Source organism: Phaseolus vulgaris, chromosome 7 (assembly GCF_000499845.2).
Source record: "Phaseolus vulgaris cultivar G19833 chromosome 7, P. vulgaris v2.0, whole genome shotgun sequence".
In the NCBI taxonomy this organism is placed as follows: domain Eukaryota; kingdom Viridiplantae; phylum Streptophyta; class Magnoliopsida; order Fabales; family Fabaceae; genus Phaseolus; species Phaseolus vulgaris.
Window position 1 is genome coordinate 30,787,104 of NC_023753.2, and position 20,498 is coordinate 30,807,601.

At 32.4% G+C, this 20,498-nt stretch overlaps 4 protein-coding genes across 4 annotated transcripts; 2 read left to right on the forward strand and 2 right to left on the reverse strand.

The window, feature by feature from the left end:
- The first annotated feature begins 612 nt into the window (after window positions 1–612).
- Window positions 613–6,057, forward strand: LOC137829923 (E3 ubiquitin protein ligase DRIP2-like). The gene is made up of 7 exons (XM_068636947.1): window positions 613–1,290; window positions 1,947–2,046; window positions 2,804–3,083; window positions 3,339–3,841; window positions 3,926–3,976; window positions 4,815–4,887; window positions 5,614–6,057. Exons 1-7 carry the CDS (start codon window positions 1,173–1,175, stop codon window positions 5,785–5,787), a joined length of 1,299 nt encoding a protein of 432 aa, XP_068493048.1. The 5' UTR covers window positions 613–1,172; the 3' UTR covers window positions 5,788–6,057.
- Window positions 6,058–7,686: 1,629 nt separating this feature from the next.
- On the forward strand, window positions 7,687–9,287 carry LOC137829924 (probable prefoldin subunit 4). Its single transcript, XM_068636948.1, has 3 exons — window positions 7,687–7,826; window positions 7,924–8,034; window positions 8,899–9,287. The coding sequence occupies exons 1-3, from the start codon at window positions 7,818–7,820 to the stop codon at window positions 9,157–9,159; spliced, it is 381 nt and encodes a 126-aa protein (XP_068493049.1). The 5' UTR covers window positions 7,687–7,817; the 3' UTR covers window positions 9,160–9,287.
- A 4,004-nt stretch (window positions 9,288–13,291) lies between these two features.
- On the reverse strand, window positions 13,292–14,486 carry LOC137829926 (PRA1 family protein E). Its single transcript, XM_068636949.1, has one exon. It carries the CDS (start codon window positions 14,382–14,384, stop codon window positions 13,827–13,829), a length of 558 nt encoding a protein of 185 aa, XP_068493050.1. The 5' UTR covers window positions 14,385–14,486; the 3' UTR covers window positions 13,292–13,826.
- A 3,403-nt stretch (window positions 14,487–17,889) lies between these two features.
- On the reverse strand, window positions 17,890–19,299 carry LOC137828526 (uncharacterized). Its single transcript, XM_068635143.1, has 2 exons — window positions 18,660–19,299; window positions 17,890–18,477 (listed from the first exon to the last, which is right to left on the reverse strand). The coding sequence occupies exons 1-2, from the start codon at window positions 19,156–19,158 to the stop codon at window positions 18,398–18,400; spliced, it is 579 nt and encodes a 192-aa protein (XP_068491244.1). The 5' UTR covers window positions 19,159–19,299; the 3' UTR covers window positions 17,890–18,397.
- Between the last annotated feature and the right edge of the window lie 1,199 nt (window positions 19,300–20,498).

The window sequence follows — 20,498 nt, forward strand, 5'->3', positions numbered from 1 at the left end:
ATTAAACTCATGCTTAGAGGTATGAATTTCTCATTGATACATACTATACCAAAGTCGTGTTGTTAAACCTTAATTTCACTTAAAAAAAATTCAAGATTAGAAATTGTGGAAATTAAACATAACTTCTTTGTTTGAAGTTGTTCAACTCAAACACAACTTACCCTAAGTAAAATTTGATTTGCCCATTATACGTAATTAAAATTTGTTTTGCCCATTGTGATAAATTCTGGGAAAAGTTGCACCATTTGATGCAAAAACCTAGATAGGATCTAGCTCTCATAAGAGATTCTTAAATATCAATGTTTCTACCAAATCTGAAGCCTCCCAACCTGTATATTTTCTTTTATCAAATGGCAACCTATATATTTAATATTCCTGCTTCTGTCCATTAAGTAGAGTTACACACTATTTGCCACAGATATCAAGGACACCTTAATTACACACGTCCAAATTTATACGAACTACATATGATAAATGCAAGAGTGAAAAAACAAAATTAGTTACAATGTTAATTAATTCGTATTCAGCCATAAGATTTAATTTTGTTTACGTAATTTAATAGGAGGAGGAAAGTCACATGCTATATGAGAAGTTGGGAAAACATAAGAAGTTGTGTATGTGTGTTTGGGTGGTGTTAGTAACAGAATATTTTGCTATTTTGGGGGAAATGGTAACTAGAAGGGGAGAAGATAGAATGAAAAAAGGAGGAGGTTGGAATAAACAGTTAAGGAATAGTGATACATGTTATTACCAAAGTAAACAGTAATAATCTGGGAGACTTGAAGTCAAATATGTGAATGACACACAAGCACACACACGGCACAAGAAGCGTTGGTTTGTTAGTAGTGTGTGTATGGCGTGTGTATTGCTTTGCTTCTCCTTCTCTTTCTCTTCATGCTCTCTTTTCCTTGTCTCGCTCTAACACCAACAACACCCAAAACCAACAACGACAACAACATTGGACGGTGCCCGGTTCATCTTTACGTAGTTTTTGTGCCAACAATCGAACCCCATCTGGGGATTTGGCCCCCAAAAGCCGCCACTTGAATTCCCTGCCCAGATCCATATCGGTTCCACGTCGAATCCAACAGGGACAAAACCACCGTGGTGTGCTGTGATTTACTTGGCAGGATTGGAATGCAAAGTTAATTAATTTATTCGTTATCGTAGCGATGGTGTCGAGCCAGGTAGTGAAAGTGAAGAGAAATACGCTACGACCATGCATGACATGCCCTCTCTGCCATAACTTATACAAAGATGCCACCACCATCTCTCTCTGCCTTCACACCTGTTCGTCTCTCTTACCCTTCGATTTCTGTGCTCTTTTGATTTCTATGCTGCTCATGATTTTTTTTTCCGGATTTTGACGTTGCTCAAGTTTACCTACCCCGCAATCTGCAATGCATTGCTCTTTCTTTAATCCCTCTGGGTTCTTGCTCATCCTTGTTCTTGTTCTCTAATTTATATCCAATTGCCTGGATTTTCATGATTTGGGTTTTCAATGCGCTTGTTTGATACTTGTGATTGGTGATTTCGATGATCTGGTTTCCTACGAAACCTTCGTCTTAGATTACTGCTGTAGCGTGAAGAGAACGTTAAATAATTGTTTTGTGGCTTTGGTAGAGCAATAAGATTGACATGATAGCTGGGCTTACACGGCTAACTTTTCTGTATGTGGTTTATTGGTTGTTTGGATTTCTGTGATTTCACGGGTAAGGAATGGAATCGTCCTAATTGTGTTTTGAGGTGGCGTACTGTTGTGAAGTTTTTTGAGGATACGATGGACTTTCATGATATGTTTGTTTGGTAATTCGAGCACCGTGTGATGTTTATGACATTCCTGAATCACACACTTACGTCTTCTTGCTTGCACATGTTTTGAGTTCATTTGTGGACTCTTGCAAGGATCTTCTGTGCAATTCACTGAAGTATCACTCGAACACCAGTTTGCAGGAAGTGCATATATGATAAACTATCGGATGAGGAGATGGATTGCTGTCCTGTGTGCAACATTGATTTAGGCTGCCTTCCGGTGGAAAAGCTCAGGTCGGTTGGTCTTTATTTGGCAACTTAATATTGCATTTTGTGCAATTTATGATTTCTTTTGAACTGGACTGAACTAACATTCTGCTGGAATTTCTCGTTGGGGATGCATTAATATCTGTTAACTTTGTCTATTCTGTTTCGTCTTCTCCTCGTGATCAATCTCTACCTTTTTCTTTCTTATTATAAAACCTATTTATCTGGTGTGAGCGAATGAAGGTTGTGGTCTGGAATATCTCTCACTGTGTCTTGCAAATTGTCATCACTGAACTTATTCTCTTTCTTTAAGTAGGATCTATACTTTTCTCTTCCCTACTTTAAGATATGTTAATCACATATATATATAAGTTGCACCTGTCTTGAATTTTGTCACAGATAATTGTTTAACTGTTGACCTAAAGAATTCAGATACAGAATTCTGTATAATAAAAATAGTATCTATTATATTGTAGAAGACACCCTTCATCCTAAAGTCTAAAGACTGCCAATAGCTTAACATTTTCAACTGAGATTGAATCTTATATGTGAATTTCATTTGCAGCTCGTGACATTTGGTGAAGACTGATATTTTAATATAATAGATCTTCAATATGAAACTCAGATTGACGTCTTCCCACATCTTCAAGCATTTTAGATTTGAATGAGTTATTCTTAGAGGCTGCATGAATAAATTATTTCTGTAGATTTATATAAAAACGCAGTTTAGTAAATTTGTTGGAAGTTTGCAAAATAATCATGGATTCCTATTGATTATATACAGGCCAGACCATAATTTGCAAGATATAAGGGCAAAAATTTTCCCGTTTAGAAGAAAAAAGATCAAGGCCCAGGAACCTTTGTCTTCAATATCATTGCCAACTAAAAGGAAGGAAAGATCACTTTCATCATTGGTAGTCAGTGCCCCCAAAGTTTCAATGCAACCCGGCTTTACAGGAAAGAGAACTAAAACCAGTACAAGAAAGGCTGCTGCTTTACGTGGATGCAGTTTTCTTCTTGAAGAATCCATAAAGAAGGAAGAAACAAATGGTGAAGATAATACGGTAAGCTCAATTTTACTGGATTCGTGAACCTTTTTTAAAATGTAAGTAAGATGCGGGCTGTTGGGGCAACAGGAACTGGTGTTAAGTTTTCTATTTGTGTTTTGGACTTCTTCTGGTTTTTATGTGGCATTAATTAAGTCTCAGTTTTAAGTGATAATGGTTATGTAAGTCATGCACAATGTGATCATGGTTATGTAAGTCATGCACAATGTGATCATGGTCATGTATAATCATTGGTTCCTTATATGGTTGTAGGATTCTTTCATGGCTGAGCCTTCTAAAAAGCATAAGCCTAATGAAGATAAAGAGAACAGTGTGGAACATGCAGAAGGGAAGGTTGATCTCTGGACACCACTGAACTGTCTTGTTGAAGCTGCCAACAGAACAAAGTCCTCCAGGTCAAATTCACAAGCAACTGCTGTTGCCAAATTAGAGTCCCTAGTTACTCCTCATGGTGGACAAAATATACCTGAAATTACAACCAAAACAGACCTACCTGCTTCTGTCCAGAGTGAACTAAACATTCCAAAATCCAAAAATAAGGATACTGGACATAAAACATTATTTGGGGACGACAAGGATGCAAACAGCTTGCCTTCAGGACCAGTGAAGAGAAGAAGGTTGCGTCCTGCTGGTCAGAAAAGAGTTGCAGCATCTGAGATGTCTGCCTCATCCCCAGCTCCACTAAATGCAACAGGGAGCAAAAGCAATAGAAAAAACAGTCCTATTTGGTTTTCATTGGTTGCTTCAGAGGACCAGTAAGTCTTTTTATATACAACAATCATATTACTTACACAATGTTGAGCTTCTGTGGTCATTAAAGAATTGATTTTATTGTTCAGGAAAGGAGATGTTCCCTTGCCACAGATCTCAGCATGTTATTTAAGAATAAAGTAATTCTTCTGATCTCATGCCATTTTGTTTGTCTAATTATTTTATTTATTTATTTTGAATTTAAAGTTTTTCTTTGGCTAGGACTATGACTTTGGCCTGTGAATTGAATAGAATATAACTTCTTCTCATTTTGGTGTCAAAATTAAGCTAACAGAGAATAATAAGATATAAAAAGTGCGTTTTATACGCTCTATCATGAGTTCACAAGCTTTAAGGATTATATTGGAACCCAAGAAAAAAATATGTTACTGCAATCAAAGATATGACTGACAGATGTTCAGGCAAACACTCCCATCTTGTATTCTATGAAAGTTCAGGATGCAAATAGTAAAAAATTAATGTTTCAAATTTTATAACTTAGTTTTAGACTTACTCATTTCCTCAGAACAACCATAGATTCAAAAATAAGCAAATTAGTGATAATTGTTTTACAGCTTGTTTGGTTTCACTCCGCACAGGAACACATAAGGGACTCGGAAATCCAAAGCTAATCTGTTTAGCTTCTCCCTTTTTGTGGCTTTTTGTGGGAATCAAACGTGACACTTTTGTGACGCAAAATCAAACAAGCTATAAGTCATATGTCAATTTCATTTTGCTGTGCTATTCTAGGTAGCAGATGCACAGATTGGTGATTATTGTCTGAATCACAGTTTTAGGGAAGGAAAACTTAACTTCCATTTTGAATAATTTGAAATGCTTTGACTTTTCTGGCTTTCATTGTATTGTTGTTTTATCCCTTTCTTTTTCTTTCCTAGTTTTCTTAAATATATTCCCTTTTTTATGATAAGAATTTATTAGTGATGATTATGTAATTCTTTGTTTCTGAGCTCATCACAGGGATGGTACTGTGCCCGTCTCATTTATTCAAAAGTACCTTGTGAAGAAACTTAATCTTTCCAGTGAAGCAGAGGTTAGTAAATTATAATCACTATCTAAAAAGGAATTTCCCGCACGTTCTCTCTCCTCTCTTTTTTTCTAATTAATTTTGGTTTAAGGATGTAATTATACAGAAAGTTTGTGGTCCTAAATTATTTGCTGAATAAGGTTGTCTAGAGAAATTATAGGAAACCAAGAGCACAGCGCTGTCCTTGTTGGCATTGGCTGAGGCTATTACAAGAGTAGAGTACAACTATGAAGCCTAGAATTTATGGGCTGTCTGAGAATTTTACTAAGCTTTGTATGCTTCTAGATAGTAAAAGACAGTAAATATTACAAATGCACACAACTGCTGACACGAGTCCATGCACCCACATGTAGAGAGAGTGAAACTATTGGAAACAAATTTCTTGGGTTAAAGTTACCAAGTAGGCACTAAGAACTGAATTAACATTGAAGATACTGAAAATAGGACAATACCTGAAATTCGCATATATTGATCTCAAGTTTTGTTGTCTCCTATGCATCTCTGTTCCTAAGGTCCAGTTGCATCAGATATAGCTATAGATAAACCACCACATTATAATGGGAAGATCTATGTGAATTTTAATAGCCTTATGATTTGCATGTTATTGAACCTTCAGTTGTCATAAGATTGAACTTATTAACAAATTTAGTTTTCAGAGCAAAAGAAATAATTGAAGTTTTACGTAAGCAAAATCTGGGTGCTATATATTGTTAGTGTTTGTAATTTGCACAGGTGGAAATAATGTGTCGGGGTCAGACAGTGCTCCCATCATTACAACTGCATAATTTAGTAGATCTATGGTTCCGGACAGCCTCAACCTCAAAGAGGATACCAGCATCAGTAGGGTCCTCAGCCAAAGATTTTGTGATGGTTTTATCGTATTGTCGAAAGGCCTTGTCCTCTTGACTATGTATATTATTTTCCTCCTTATTCAACTGTTTCGATAACATATTACTGCCTAGAGATTTGTTCATTTTGGCGAGGAATCTGTACCATTTTGTTTTGCTAGTGACTGAGTATGTGCAGCCACCATTTTTATTATTTCTGTTTCATTTACTGTTATTCTTTCCATCATCTAACATTTAATATTTCCCTTTTGTCAAATCATGTTTCCCCCTTTGTAAGCATCAAATGAGAGTGGTTATAACTTATAAGTCAGAAACAATGTTACGCCCACTTCAACTGTGTTAGTTGCATTTTTTATACTTTTGTTTGAATGCCAACTTTCTTCACACTGTTAGTTCAGTAGATTTTCCGTCCAGCTCTCTGGAAAACGCTTTTTTTTTTAATGAATTGTGGATGTGGATGTTTCCAATGTTCACCAGTACTCTTCCAAAATTCTCTAACCCAAGATTCAACGTTTTCAACATAAAATGGTTATCATAAGTTGGATGGTGGAACCAGAGCTAGTGTTTACCTGTCTTATCCGACCACGTACCTAGTATTATTATGAGATTATTTATGAAATCAAAGTAGTGTTGTTTGATTGGAAAAAAAATAGTGTTGTTTGATACCAAAATAAATTTTTAAAAAAAGAGTTGAAGTTCCATGTTTTTTTTAAAGGTAGTACTGTTTTTAATATTATGCATTTAAGTTATCTCTGGAATGGGAAAGCAAGGATTTAGTTAGGAGACACTGAATAATAGTAAGAAAACAAATTAGTAAAATACAAATATAAATTATTTTTCTCTTATTTTAAGAAACAATTCCCATACGTTTTATTTACTCAAGTGATATTTTAAAAATTATTTATTTCATGAACACTTATTTTATGTTTAGCAAAATATGTTTTTAGTTTCTTGAATTTTAGAAATTTTAAAATTTTATCAGTTAGTGTTTTTAGTTTTTTTTTTTGTTAAACAATAACTGGATATTTTTGTGTTGAGTGTAATCTGGCTTCTCAGGTGAACTGTAAACTTGATTTATATCTTAATTGCTCAAAATTTTGTTAATTAATTTTAGTCTGTCAACAATTTTTCTTATCAATCTTTGTCCTTAACTAATTGCATGTCATTTTTTTATTTCTTAAATTTAATTTAATTTGGCAATCATATGACTAAATGTTATAATATCAAAGCATTTGGTGTGATTATAAGATATTACAAATTTGTTGACATTTCATAAAAATGATTTTAAAAATAAGAAAAGTAATTTATAATCCTTTCCTATTCTCAATCTTTAAATCCTTAAAAAAAATGTTTTCACACTCTTGAACTCGAATGAGTTTGTGAAAGTAGAAATTGAATGTGTCAAGTTTATAGTCAGGTGGGTTGGTACCTCGACTATAGGTGGTGTTGTCTTGAATGGATTGGTAGGTCAAATTATTTTTTTTATAATTATTTTTATTGTTATAAAAAAATATATTATAATAAATTACTTTTTTTTAATTTGATTAGTTATTGTTTTTAAATCGATCAATTATGAAATACATAGCTATGTAATTTTGTTAATATTATTTTTATAAAATTATATATATTTAAAATTGTATTATTTTTAATTGATTATTCATAAAAATTATAAATATTAAATTTATAAAATTATAAAAATTATAAAATTATTTATATTATAATATAATAAAAATGTGAATACATATGTTCTTTCTAGTATTATTAAAATATTTATGATTTAATTAATAATTTATTTAAATATAAATGTTTGTTTTAAAATATTTATTATAAAACTGCGAAATTAATTTAGTCTTAAAGTGTTTTCTGATTTTTTACTTTATTTTTAAAGAAAATTATAAAAATATTATTTTGTACTGTTTCATGTATAATGAAGTATATTTTAAAACAAAATAAAATATGAAAACGAATCGTTTTGCATGTCTCTTCATTCTAAGTCTACCAAATCCTATTACCTAACAAGGAGAGAGTCATTAGTAAACCAGGTATAGTTGTTGTCATCGAAACCCTAATTTGAATTCGAATCACAAGATGCAGCAGGTAATGTAAAACCCTGATAGCTCTTGAGATTGCACTGCCCTGTGTTATTTCTTCCGATTTCATGTAAAAGCTTATCACTTTTTTTTAATCCGAAAAGGGGGGAGGATCTGAGACGGAAGTGACATGGGAGGACCAACAGAACATCAACAAATTTGGAAGGTTGAATAATCGCTTTCATGAACTTGAAGATGAGATCAAAATCGCCAAGGTATTTTGTGCAACTGCTTAATTCGCAGTCAATTTCTACACTATCTGCCCTTCTGTTTAGTGTATGTGCAGCACATTTTTATATTTCTCGAAATCCATCTATGCTTAAGATTAAGAATTTAGGACGAGCTCCAAGAGTTAATGTAATGAATTTCATTTTGCAAACTGAGAACATCACCAGATTGAGTTTACTGGGATTCATGTAAATTGAAAGTGGAAAAAGGGTAATCCAAAAGTAGTCTTGAATTACTGTATGTAAATCCTGATATTTTTTAGGTTTTCATTGGTCAAGAACAATATCAATATATCTATCTATCCGTGGTGGATGTCTTTTGTAGAGACTGGATGTAAGTGAATAATTTCTTTGCATCAATATCAAAAGTTTTCCTGGATCCCTGTGAATTGGATCAGGATATTCATGTAAAAAATCTTGCCTACACTCTTTAGCAGCGAACTAAGAAGAACACATACATACTGTGCGAAGTTAAGAAAATTGTGTTTCAATTCTAAACTAAATCAGAGGAAAGAGAGAAGACAATTACATGATTATATCCTCCTAAATTATGTATGTGGACTAACTAGTTCTAATTTTGATTGAGTAACCTTCTCAAGTAATATCCTCAACACAGGCACAAAAGGTTTAGATTTTGGTTTTATTAATTCATCTGCTTTACTCTGTTTCAATATATTTAGACAAACGCACAAAGAAATAATGAAATTTAGTTGTTGTCTTGTTGGTGAAGTGTCTGTTCTGCTTGTCCTGCTATGGATTTAATTACACTGCCATCCAAGCATTTTGCCTTGGTAAATTTATTATGGCTTTTGTTTTTCATATGATGCAAATACAACAAGGTATTTTTTACAGGAAACAAATGATAATTTGGAGGATGCAAGCAATGAGTTGATTCTCACAGATGAAGAGGTGGTTCGGTTTCAAATAGGGGAAGTGTTTGCTCATGTGCCAAAGGATGAAGTTGAGAACAGGATTGAACAGGTGAAAGAGGTGACAACTCAAAAATTAGAAAAACTTGAAGAGGAGAAAGCATCTATAGTTGCTCAGATGGCTGAACTGAAGAAAATCTTGTATGCAAAGTTCAATGACTCAATCAATCTTGAGGAGGATTAGTGAGTTCTTGTTGATAGATATGTACTTGTTACTTTTTTGTTAATATGACCTGTTGGACCTCTGGAATTTGACTCATTTTGTCTCTTTCAATTTTAGAATGTTTGTTGTCTTGCTTGAACTTCTTTCAATCGTTGGCCCTAGGTTTCTGCTTTCTTTGGCTTCTTGCATTTCATGTTCCCTTAATTTATCCTCAGGGTGGGGTGTGCCTCTTATTGTCCAAGGTTGTCTTAGTTTAACTAATAGTTTTGAGATTAAGTTCTAAGTATAGTTGTATTAAGTTTTTGTAGTCAAGCTCGAGTAATCAAAGATGAAGTAAATTTTTAATCTCTTTAAGAAAAATTGAAGTTTGATTTTAGTTTCTCTAAACTGTTTTTGAAAAACAGTGCTTTTAGTATTCTAAACCATTATTTCAAATACTTTTATTTCTTTTCTAAAGGGTTATCTAAAATATTTTGTCAACTAAAAGTGGTGCATTTTAAAATTAGAAAGACTTGGAAGGAATACAATATTAAGAGAGACCAAAACTTATCTTTAAAATTTCTAAGATATCGAAAACATTTTACTGAACAAATTTCCTCTAGGGAGGAGTATTAACAGAAAAAAAATGTTATTTCAAACTGCATCGTTTACTGGTTACAGTTGTTGTTGCAGTTATGGTTACAGTTGTCGTTGCAATTACATAACTCGACCCTTTTATCTTTGCAAATTTCAAAATGTTTTTCGTTAAGTTTCTGATTTTGCATAAAAATATTTGTTATTTTATTTTATTATTCCTTTTTAATTTTTAGTACAATAAAAAAAACTTACAGGTTTTAAATATCTATTAGTTTTAGTTTGGATTGAAATTCGCCAAGGTAATTGAACATGTTTATTTACAGATGGTTATCAAATAAAAATAATAATATATAATTTCAAAAAAGAAAGAGTTTTAATATCCAATTAGGAATATCTCATCCCTGTCTAATTATAAGATTTCAAAAAAATGAACCATTTTCCATAATGAAGGGAATACTCCAATCACTATTAGTCTAAATTGAGAAAGTATATCCGATTTTAGAGTCCAAATAAAGGAGGATCTACAAACCATTCTAACTTGGTACTTTGATAGAGACCAAGACTTGTTACTATAAGCAAAATTTCAAGTAAGCTTAAGAAGATACACATTATTTTTATGATGGAGATTAATAATCTTTAATCCTCTATTTTCAAGAGGAAAACAAATCTTAACCCAATTAACTATAATTGTCTTTTTTTTCATAATATCACCCGTACAAATAAAATTTATGTTCCACTGCTCAACGTGCTTAAGAATAGAAACCGACCATTTATATATGTTAAAAGTATAAGCTAGAAAGCCAGTAATGACCGTATTAACCAACTGGATTTAACCCATCATGCTAAGAGATTTCTCTTTCCAAGATGCTAGCTTCAATTTGACTTTACTTGACACTTTGGAGCACCAACAAAGATAGGCACCCCTAAATAATTAAAAGGTAATGCCCCATGACTGCAAGAAAGAAGACGTTGAACTTTGGTAACAAATCTTACAGAAGTATCCATGGTGAAAAAATTACTTTTAGAATTATTAACACATTGATCAGAAAAATCACCATATGTTTTAAGAAAGATACTCAAATTTCTAAGAGACTTATTATCTGCCCTTAGAAAACAAAGATGTCATTAGTGTATAAAATATGAGAGGGAGTGATGTAACCGATAGGACTAGCCATATGCGGAATCTTCTTATCATTCACAAGCTTAGAGATGTCTCTACTTAGAACCTCCTATGCGAGGCAAAAAAGCAAGGGAGATAAATGATTACCTTGTCTCACACCTCTACTACAAGGAAAAAAAAATTTCACCATACTGTCATTTATCCTGATACAAAACATAGTTGAACGAAGGATTGTACTAATCCAATTGACAAAAAAGGAATGAAAACCAAAGTGTGTCAAAACTAACAATAAGAACTTCCAACTCAAAGTGTCAAATGCTTTATGAATATATAATCTGTAAGCCACATTACCTCCTCTAACATTTTTAGAAAACATGTTAATAACTTCAGAAGTAATACCAATACAATCACGAATTTGTCTACCCGACACAAACTCATATTAATTTGGAGAAATGATTCTAGTAGACACAGTATTTTGGGAATGTATCAAATATTTAATATAATCGATTATGTTATAAAATTTATATACATAATCGATTATATATTTTATTATAATTATATATAATAATTTTATTTTTATTATAAATATACTTAATATTTTTGTTTTGTAATACGATTTTATATTTATTTTTATTTTATTTTTCTTTGTCCTGTTTATTTTTTTTTTGTTTTCGGCATGTCAAAACAAAACCTAGGATAAATTGAGAAAATCATCAATGTTGACATATCTTTTCACGATAATCTTTGTATACAGGAAAAACATGATTTTCATTGTTCATGTAAATATACTTTCCCACACTTCCACCCAAACTACTTGATCCAAATAGTGAATATTAATGCAAATATTTTTTGTAAATATAGTATTTTCATTTAAACTAACAATGTTCGTTACCGTCTCAAATTGTGACTTCTAATATGTCATGAGGTATAGAAAAGCAGTCGTCCACAATTCACAAAGTTTACATGAATTACAAAGTCACCATTAATGCCACACCATGAAATGTATTCTCCAAATATATGAGAATTTGAAAAGGGAAGCCCTACATTTTAAATTAAGAGTAGATCTAGCAGACAAAAAACTTTAAATGACATAAAATAAGTTATTCATCACAGATTTTTTACACACATTTATAATTTTTTATACATTAAAATTATTCTCTGTTTTAATTTTTTAAGTTTTAGTTCATTTTCTTTTAATAATAATAAATTAAGTTCAATATATTTGTTTTAATTTTTTTTATTTTCGGTTCATCTCACCTCAGTTCATTGTCAATGTCTATGTAGCTATTGTTTTTGGATTTTATATTTTTAGGACTTCAAATGAATATATAATTTATTATATTTGGATTTTTTTATTATTTTCTATGATTTTTGAAATTTAATCACATATATATACTAAACTTATTTTGTGTAATTTTCAATTTTAGAAATTATATCTTCGTGTCCTTTCTTCTTCTTCTTCTTTTCAATTTTTGCTTTGACTTTTTGTCTTCTTCTCTCAACTTCGTTTTCAATTTTTTCATTAATGGAGAACTAATCTTGACAATCAAAACAAATCAGATTGAATTTAGAGTTTAGAATTTAGAATAATTAGCTACAAATTATATTGGATGTTACTTTGGTTCTTATAACTCATTTAATTGATTAATTGAATTGAAATTGCTTAATTGTCAAAACTTATAAGAGAATTATTTGGGTATTGAATTTGTAAATTGATTTTTTTTATTTAATTTATGTTTTTCAATTCTAGATTAAATACAATTAATACATTCTTTAGAAATCGACTTGTACTTTGCAATAGAAAAAAGTTAAAATATTTGGGTTTTTTTCTTGAAAATTATTGATGCAACTTTCAAAACACACCTCCAATATTTCATACCTTATGGCTTCTTAGTTCCTGTACACGTTAATAACCATCAAAATGGACAGGGCCATAAACAATGGGGAGACATCTTGCATGTCGTCCAAAGAATAAGCTTCATGACTAGCATCCTCCAAAACAACTAAACATCAACAATAAAATTACTCTCATTTTAATAATAGTGGCATACAAATCAAGAATCATATTTGGAAATCACCAAAAATTAAAATATTCAAGACAAATGACATTGTCACACCAGCATTCATGATTGCATTCATCCTCTCTCCACACATAAACATTATAAAAACCAGAGGGAGCAAAAGCTGGTTACTAATTCAAGCCAGACATGGGGGCTGCTCATCATTGCATATAATATTCACCCACGCTTCACTACAATCTTGCAATACCTTTCTTCCCAAAATCCCCTCTTTCACCATTTCAGTGTGCTTTACCTTATTCCCACCAACATTCAGAACTAGACTTCTTCTTTCTTTTAGCTTAAAGAATCAAGAGAAACCCCCCAAAAAATTGTTACAGAAAATTGACAAAATAAAGAGCAAGCCAAAATAAAATATGATAGGGCCCCTGTAAAAGACTTGAGAAAACGAACAATTCGAAGACTACAAACAAAATACACAACATTCAGTTTAAGGTTGAGCAAATGGTCAAAATTACCACGAGTAACACAGCAGCCAACAGAAACAGAACCGTCATCAGTAAGACGCCTTAACTAGACTACAGATTTGCGATGGAAAAAAAATGGGGTTATGCAGAAATAGACCCAAACTTATCAAATAGAATCTAAACAAGGAACACTGATAAATAAGCAAAATAGCTCCACGGTGATCGAATCTTGTTCCTCGGAAAATCCTCGTGCCTCTATGACAGAAATCGATAAAAACAACACCTAATTCCAATACTCAATGCTGATCAATGCCTCCCCACAAACACAGTAACAAACCCATCCCCTCTCTGGAAATCAACATACATGCAATTCGGAGCAGTCTTCAAAACCAAGGACCTGGTTTCGAAATTTGAGCCCTGCCTTCTCAATTGCACATTTATGCTTCTCAAACTTTGAAAGAAAAAAAAAACTCAAAAAACCGATGGTGGTGGCGGAATTGGATTTAATCAAATGGGGGTATAATTAGTTCTGAGAGGCTGAGTTCCCACTACGGAAAGCAATCTACTTTCCTCGTCAAGAAACAAATCTTCAGTAACCCTAAACGCAGCGTGCAGGCCAACGAACACCACGGCGACGATCAACGACAGCAAGACGTTGAGGCCAACGTGAGTGGAGACGAGCGCGATTACAGTGATAACGGCCAAAACGCAGAGCACGGTTCGGTCGTCGAGGGTTTGGTTGAACACGACGATGGGGCCGTGGCGAGAGAAGTAGAAGTAGAACCAGGCAACAAGGACGAGGAGGAAGACGATCATGGAGATGGGATGCCAGAGCAGGCTGAGGAACACGATGAGAAGTGTTACGGCGGCGTAGTTGTAGCGGAAGTAGCTGAGGTTTCTTCGGAGTCGGATCATGGCATCGTCGTAGGAGGAGGGGCGAGAGAGGGCTGAGAAGTCCAGGAACTCGCGCCATGGCGGGGGTGTGACGAGGGAGGTGGTGGTCGGTGGAGTGGTAGCGGTGGCGCCGGCGAGGGTGCCGTAGCCGGCGGTGGAAATGTTGGACATTTGTGAGTGTAGATTAGATCTGGAAGTGTGGCATGTCTGTATATACGATTTAATTGGGAATTGATTTGAGTTTTTTTTATTTCCTTTTCCCTCTCTTTAAGCCCTTTGATTTCCTTTTCTTTTGCTTTCTCCCCATTTCACTTTCCACAAAATAATATCTTATTTTCCACTTTATTACTATATTATTTGAGCAAAATAAATTAAAAAAATGCAGAATAAAAATTAACGCCCACCAGCACAAAGCACACATTTTAATTTTTTTTACAGAATGAAAATAAAAATAATGAAAAATATAGAGTGAAAGAAATGCAACAAAAATAAAGTAAAATAATAATAAATAGTATTTCATCATTACTTATTTTTATTAATAATGATAATATTAATTAACAAAACTATGACACCCTCCAATTTTTATATATATATATATACGTTATTTATTAGTATTAACGCAATTTTTTAAAATTTCTTTGTGCCGAAGTTTTATTTTGTGGTATAACTGATTTTAAAATAAAAGTTTTACATTTCTTTCTGGAACTAATAATAAACTCTGGCCTCATGTACACAACACAAGTTCCAATATCGTGGTACTTGAAAGGTAATGCTCCTCCAAAGAAATTTTGAAGAATCCTATTAAAAACTAACACCTTAGGATGACATTTCCACCATCTTTTACTGCATATCTATTAAATTTCAAAAAGTAGTGTTAAAACTCAGATTATAAACTCTTTTTGCTAAAACTTAAGTTGAAAATGAGCATTAAAAGTTAATTTAATGCGACATATCAAACATCAGTTTAATTTATTCATGTAAGAGCCGTAGATATCATAGATTCAATTTTTTGAAGTTACTAAACTTGCTACTGATCAAATCATAATAAAAAAATAATATACACGTGTCATTTTTTAAATATCATTCATTGGTTTTATTATGAATAACTAAAATTTACTTATTTTACGCGTCTAATTATGGATATTAAATTCAAATAACTACATTAAAATCGAAAGAGAATGACTTCGATAAAACTTGTTTTAAAAATTATTTTATGTACGTTGATTTTTTATTGTTAAGAAAATTCATAGATAAATTACAATTAAGTTAGTCGACACTTGTTAATTGAGTTAGTCTCTTTAACATGTTGGTTCTCTTAAATAGGTCTAGCAGCTAATTTAGACTTAAAAGTTGAACAACTTGGTGTTAAAACAACTTTCTTACATGGAGGCATAAAAGAAGAAATTTATATGGAGTAGTCAATAGGCTATGAAGAACTAGGCAAGGAACACTTAATGTGTCGTATGAAAAAAAGTTTGTATGGTATAAAGCAAACACTCATACATTGGTATAAGAAGTTTGAATCCTTCATGACTAAGCACAATTTCAAGAAGATAATTGGTGACCATTGTGTGTTCATCAATATGTATGAACATGAGAACTTTATTATCCTACTATTATATGTCGATGATGTGTTGATCATTGGACAAAATAAAATCAAAATTGTTGGTTTGAATAACTTTTTAAGCAAATCTTTTGCCATCAAAGACTTAGGTCCTGAAAAAGAGTAGGTGACCAGTGATCATTTCAAGAAGTTGATATGGATATCACTAGAGAAGTGCATTGAGAAATTTCTCAAGAGATTCAACATGGATAAGGCAAAATGTGTTAGTGTTCCACTTTTTGAACATTTCAAGCTAAGCACAATGCAATGTCCAACAATGAAGAAGAAAAGAAAGAAATGAGCATAGTGTCTTATTCTTTTGTGATATGAACTCTAATGTAAGTCATGATTTGCACAAGACGAGATATTGTCCATGTAGTTGTTGTTCTGAGTTGGTTCTTGTCCAATCTTGTCAAAGAGTACTGAAATGTAGTGAAGTGGATATTGAGATATTTTAGGAGAACTACCAAAATATGTTTATGTTTTGGTAATAAAGATCTTGTGTTGGTAGGATATACAAATGCAAACATGGTTGGAAATGTAGATTTTAGAAAATCCACATCAGGGTATCTAACTACTCTTGGAAATCCAAACTCCAAAGGTGTGTTGCTTTATCAATAACTAAAGCAGAGCACATTGCCACATTTGAAGCTAGGAAAGAGGTAAAATATCTAAAAAACCATTAATTGGGTCATGCTCAAATGTTCTTCACCATGAAAACCAAAGTGCAATCCACTTAATTAAGAATCCTACATTTCATTTTTGGACAAAGTACATTGATTATTGTTATCATTGAATATGTTAAGTTGTAGCTAGAGAATATTCATATAAAGGACAACTGGTCTGACATGTTGACCAAGACAATTTTAGTTAAAAAGTTAATCGACTATTTTTTAGGACTTGGATTAATGATATCCCTTAATTAAATCAGGAAAGAGGATGTTTGTTAGGAATCTTGATAAATAATCCACTGAATATATTCAGTGATGACCATTCCAAAATCTTGAAATTATATCTTAACTCTTGAAGACTATGAAGTTCGGTCTAAATAGTTGAAGATAGTTTTTTCAAAGTATCTTGAAAATGTGACAAACATTAATTGTGCATTATCTCTTTATGAATAAATATTTTTGTTCTTATCTATATAAAAGAGTATTTGTGAGGAAGACAAAGACAAGCACGTGAGAAGAACAACATAGTGAGTAAATGAGAGAATTGATATTCAGCATAGTGTGAGATTAGAAAGTCTAGTGAATGGCTAGAAAGACATTGTATTTCATCTTAGTTGGGTGAGATTCATTGTTATCCTCATAGAGTGAGAGAAACAAAAGATTGTGATCCTACTTTCATAGTGGAGATATCTTTTGGGCTATTACTTCTAAAGTTGAGGAAGGATAAATTCTTCTTACACCTCCATACCTCTCCTTACACCTTCATATATTTTTTTAATTTCAACCTTACCCTTATGAATATGTTGGAATTTCCTGTTACTAATTTTTTTCCCTTTTTTTCGTGCATACCGAATTATAAAATTCGTAACACCCACTTATTATAATATATGTATTATGATAGTACAATCCAAAAATTTCATATTCAAAAATACCTAAATTTTGTCTTGATGTTAGCATGAAATACCTAAATTTATTGTGTATGATATAAGTACCTAACTTCTCAAATAAAATACATGAATGGGCATAAAGATATTTATCATGTTGATATATATACTTGTTTATCTATGCTTTAAATTATTAAAACACTCTTAGTTTATTTATATTTTATTTAAAAATTTATAAAATTATAATTTCTTCTATGTTATTAGTAGTAGAGAAGAAAATATATGAATATTTTTACATTAAAAGTTTCAAGAGAAAAAATTTCTTTGTTTTGATTTTTACATTTAATAAATATTTTGACAGGTAAATAATAAACATTTCTTTCCTTCTTTGTAAAAGAATTAGTCATGTATGAATATATTTGTATTTCAAATAAAAAATAATAGGGCAATTTTTGTTTTTACTAGCAAGAATCCAGAAAATAAAAGAAAAGGATAGTGAGAAGGGAAAGAAAAGCAATATGGCATAATCAACAATTACATTTTGCAAGTGTATGTTTTACAATCAAGTCACAACAAATCAAAGGATGTCCTAAGCTAAGGAAGGGCATAACTGATAATCTACTTAATACATATATACTCATGATTGGTGTGAAATCTCTTGAGTGTCTTGACAGTGCATGTTAAGGAGAGGTCTTATCCTAAACCCAGTTTGCTATTGTTATTGTATTTTTTACCATTGCCACCCAAAAGTAGCTATACCAATTCTTATACGCCCTGCCAGAGACAGTTTGGGATTAGAACAGCAAGAAGAGAATACGTCAAGACAATTTTCTGCTCTAACCAACTTCCAAATTCAATCCAACAAACTCAATTTCTTAGTCTGCAACAAAAAATCCCTTCTCAAAGATTAATCATATCAAACTTTAAGCATACTCTTTCTTTTCTCCCAGTTTCTTCCTTTTTTCTATGTTTTCTGCTTTTCTTTCGTCCCCTCACTGTATATAGAACATCCCACAAATTATTTTCTCAAGAAGATTGCATCACAGAACAGGCTACGGCTTGAGCCCAATGCCTTAACTTGGTCTTCACGTGTTCAGGGTCATCCCCTGCAAAAAATACTTTTACTTTTACCATGCCTTCAAATTACCAAATCATTATTATGCCAATTAACATTGCAGAACATGTAAGTTAAGAAAGAGTATAAGAATGAAAAGTAACTGAGAAACTACATGCATATTTGATATAAGAAAAAGTTTATAAGAGGATTGAATGAAGAAGATAAAGAGACCTGGGCTACAAATCTTCCAAGAGTCAGCGTCACTTCTAGGGCTTCCAAACGACGAAGAACGACCTCCGAGGGAAGAGGCACGGCTCTGAGGGGTGGAGACAGGGCTGGGAGACAACCTGCGGTTGACAGCGAAATAAAGGTCGAGTGCAGGCAAGGTGTTACACAGTCTCTGGCCATCTTCCTCGTTGAATCCGAACCCTAGTTCTATACACCCTTTAAGCTCATGCAGATCCTCGTCCGTCAAATCATCACATACCGTCGAACTTCTCCTCCGCTCCTGCATTCGCCTTCTTTCCCATGCAATGTCTCTTGGCTTCTCGCACATAGATAACTGCTTCGACAACTTCTTATTGTTCGACCACAACGGCGGTGCCAACAACATGTGTTGCAACTCCTCGTCTGACTCGCTGGGCGATGAAGAAGAAGAAGAAGAAGAAGAGGAGGAAAAGGCCGTCATATCATGATGATGATAATGCTCCTTCTGCTTTGCCTCGCGCATAGTTGGAAGGCAAAGGGTGGTTATGAAGGACTTAAAATTGATGTTGTGACGGCGGAGGCAGCAAGGGGGAAGCACCCTGCGTGTCCTCGCCGTGAAGGGAAAACGGATTATGGCGGATAAATTAATGAATTGTTGGTGGAGTGCGATAGGGAAAAGGGAGAGGATAGAGTGTTCTAATATTGGCAGGTTTTGGGTGGGGCTTTGAGATTCCACCATCCATTTGTAACTGTCAGCACCAACATTTTAGGAGCAATATTTAGTACAATATGTTGCATCTTCGCCTTTATTCAAGGGCGTTGCTACATTCTGGTGAAATCTTTGGGATCATACGTAACAATAATTCAACTAAGAAGGTTTTGCTTTGCTTAATATTGCCATCACAACTCATTCACTTCCCTGTGACGTGTCCACTTCAATCTTCTTTTCACTTCTGCATTTTAAACCATCACTACCTAAATTCATGCAAAAAATTCCTCGTTAAGCCTCGAAAATAAAGGAACATATACCCCATTTCACGCATCAAATGAAGTAATCTTGTTTCTAGTTATTGCTTAGGTTTCAGAATTCGAATGCACCTCACTGTTTTCAAATTCTCTGTTAGGCCTGGTGTGTAGAATTATATTACAAAATCAACCACAAAATAAACCACTATAATAGTTCTATACATTAGAGATTAAGTTGAGTGTTTGATATATAAAAGTATTTTAGTTTTCCATCAATCTGAATTTTTTAGAATATTTATTTTTTATTAAAAGAATTTGAGTAAATTAATTTTATTTTATCAGCTAATTACAAAATTTAAGACATAATTTTTTAAAATTTTAGAATAATTATTTAAAAGGCCATTCCAATAATGATTCATTATTAACGACATTTTACTCTGGTAAAAGTAAAAAAAAAAATGTTTTTTTAACTAGAAAAAAAGTTTTAATATTGTAAGAGTATTGTATTTATCTCATGAGATAATGAAAAAATATATAATATTATATCGTTTGATTTATTTAGTATGATAAATAATTAAAAAAAAAATCATTAAATTATATTCAAACTAATTGTAACATTATTTAATTTCTAAGTAATGTATATAAATATTTCTAAAATATTTATGATTTGAAAAAATCATCATTAAATGAAAAGAATTTTATAACATAGCCCTTAGCCTTTGTTGGTCACAATGAAAGAAATTGAAAAGGTGGAAGAGAAAATGAATGCGTAAAAAATGAGGGAAAAATGAAATCGTTTGATCGAAGTTAAATGAGAAAGTAAATGAACAGAAAATGTAAATGATTATATATTTGGTTGGAAAGCAGAGAAGAAGCAAAATTGAATACATATTTTTG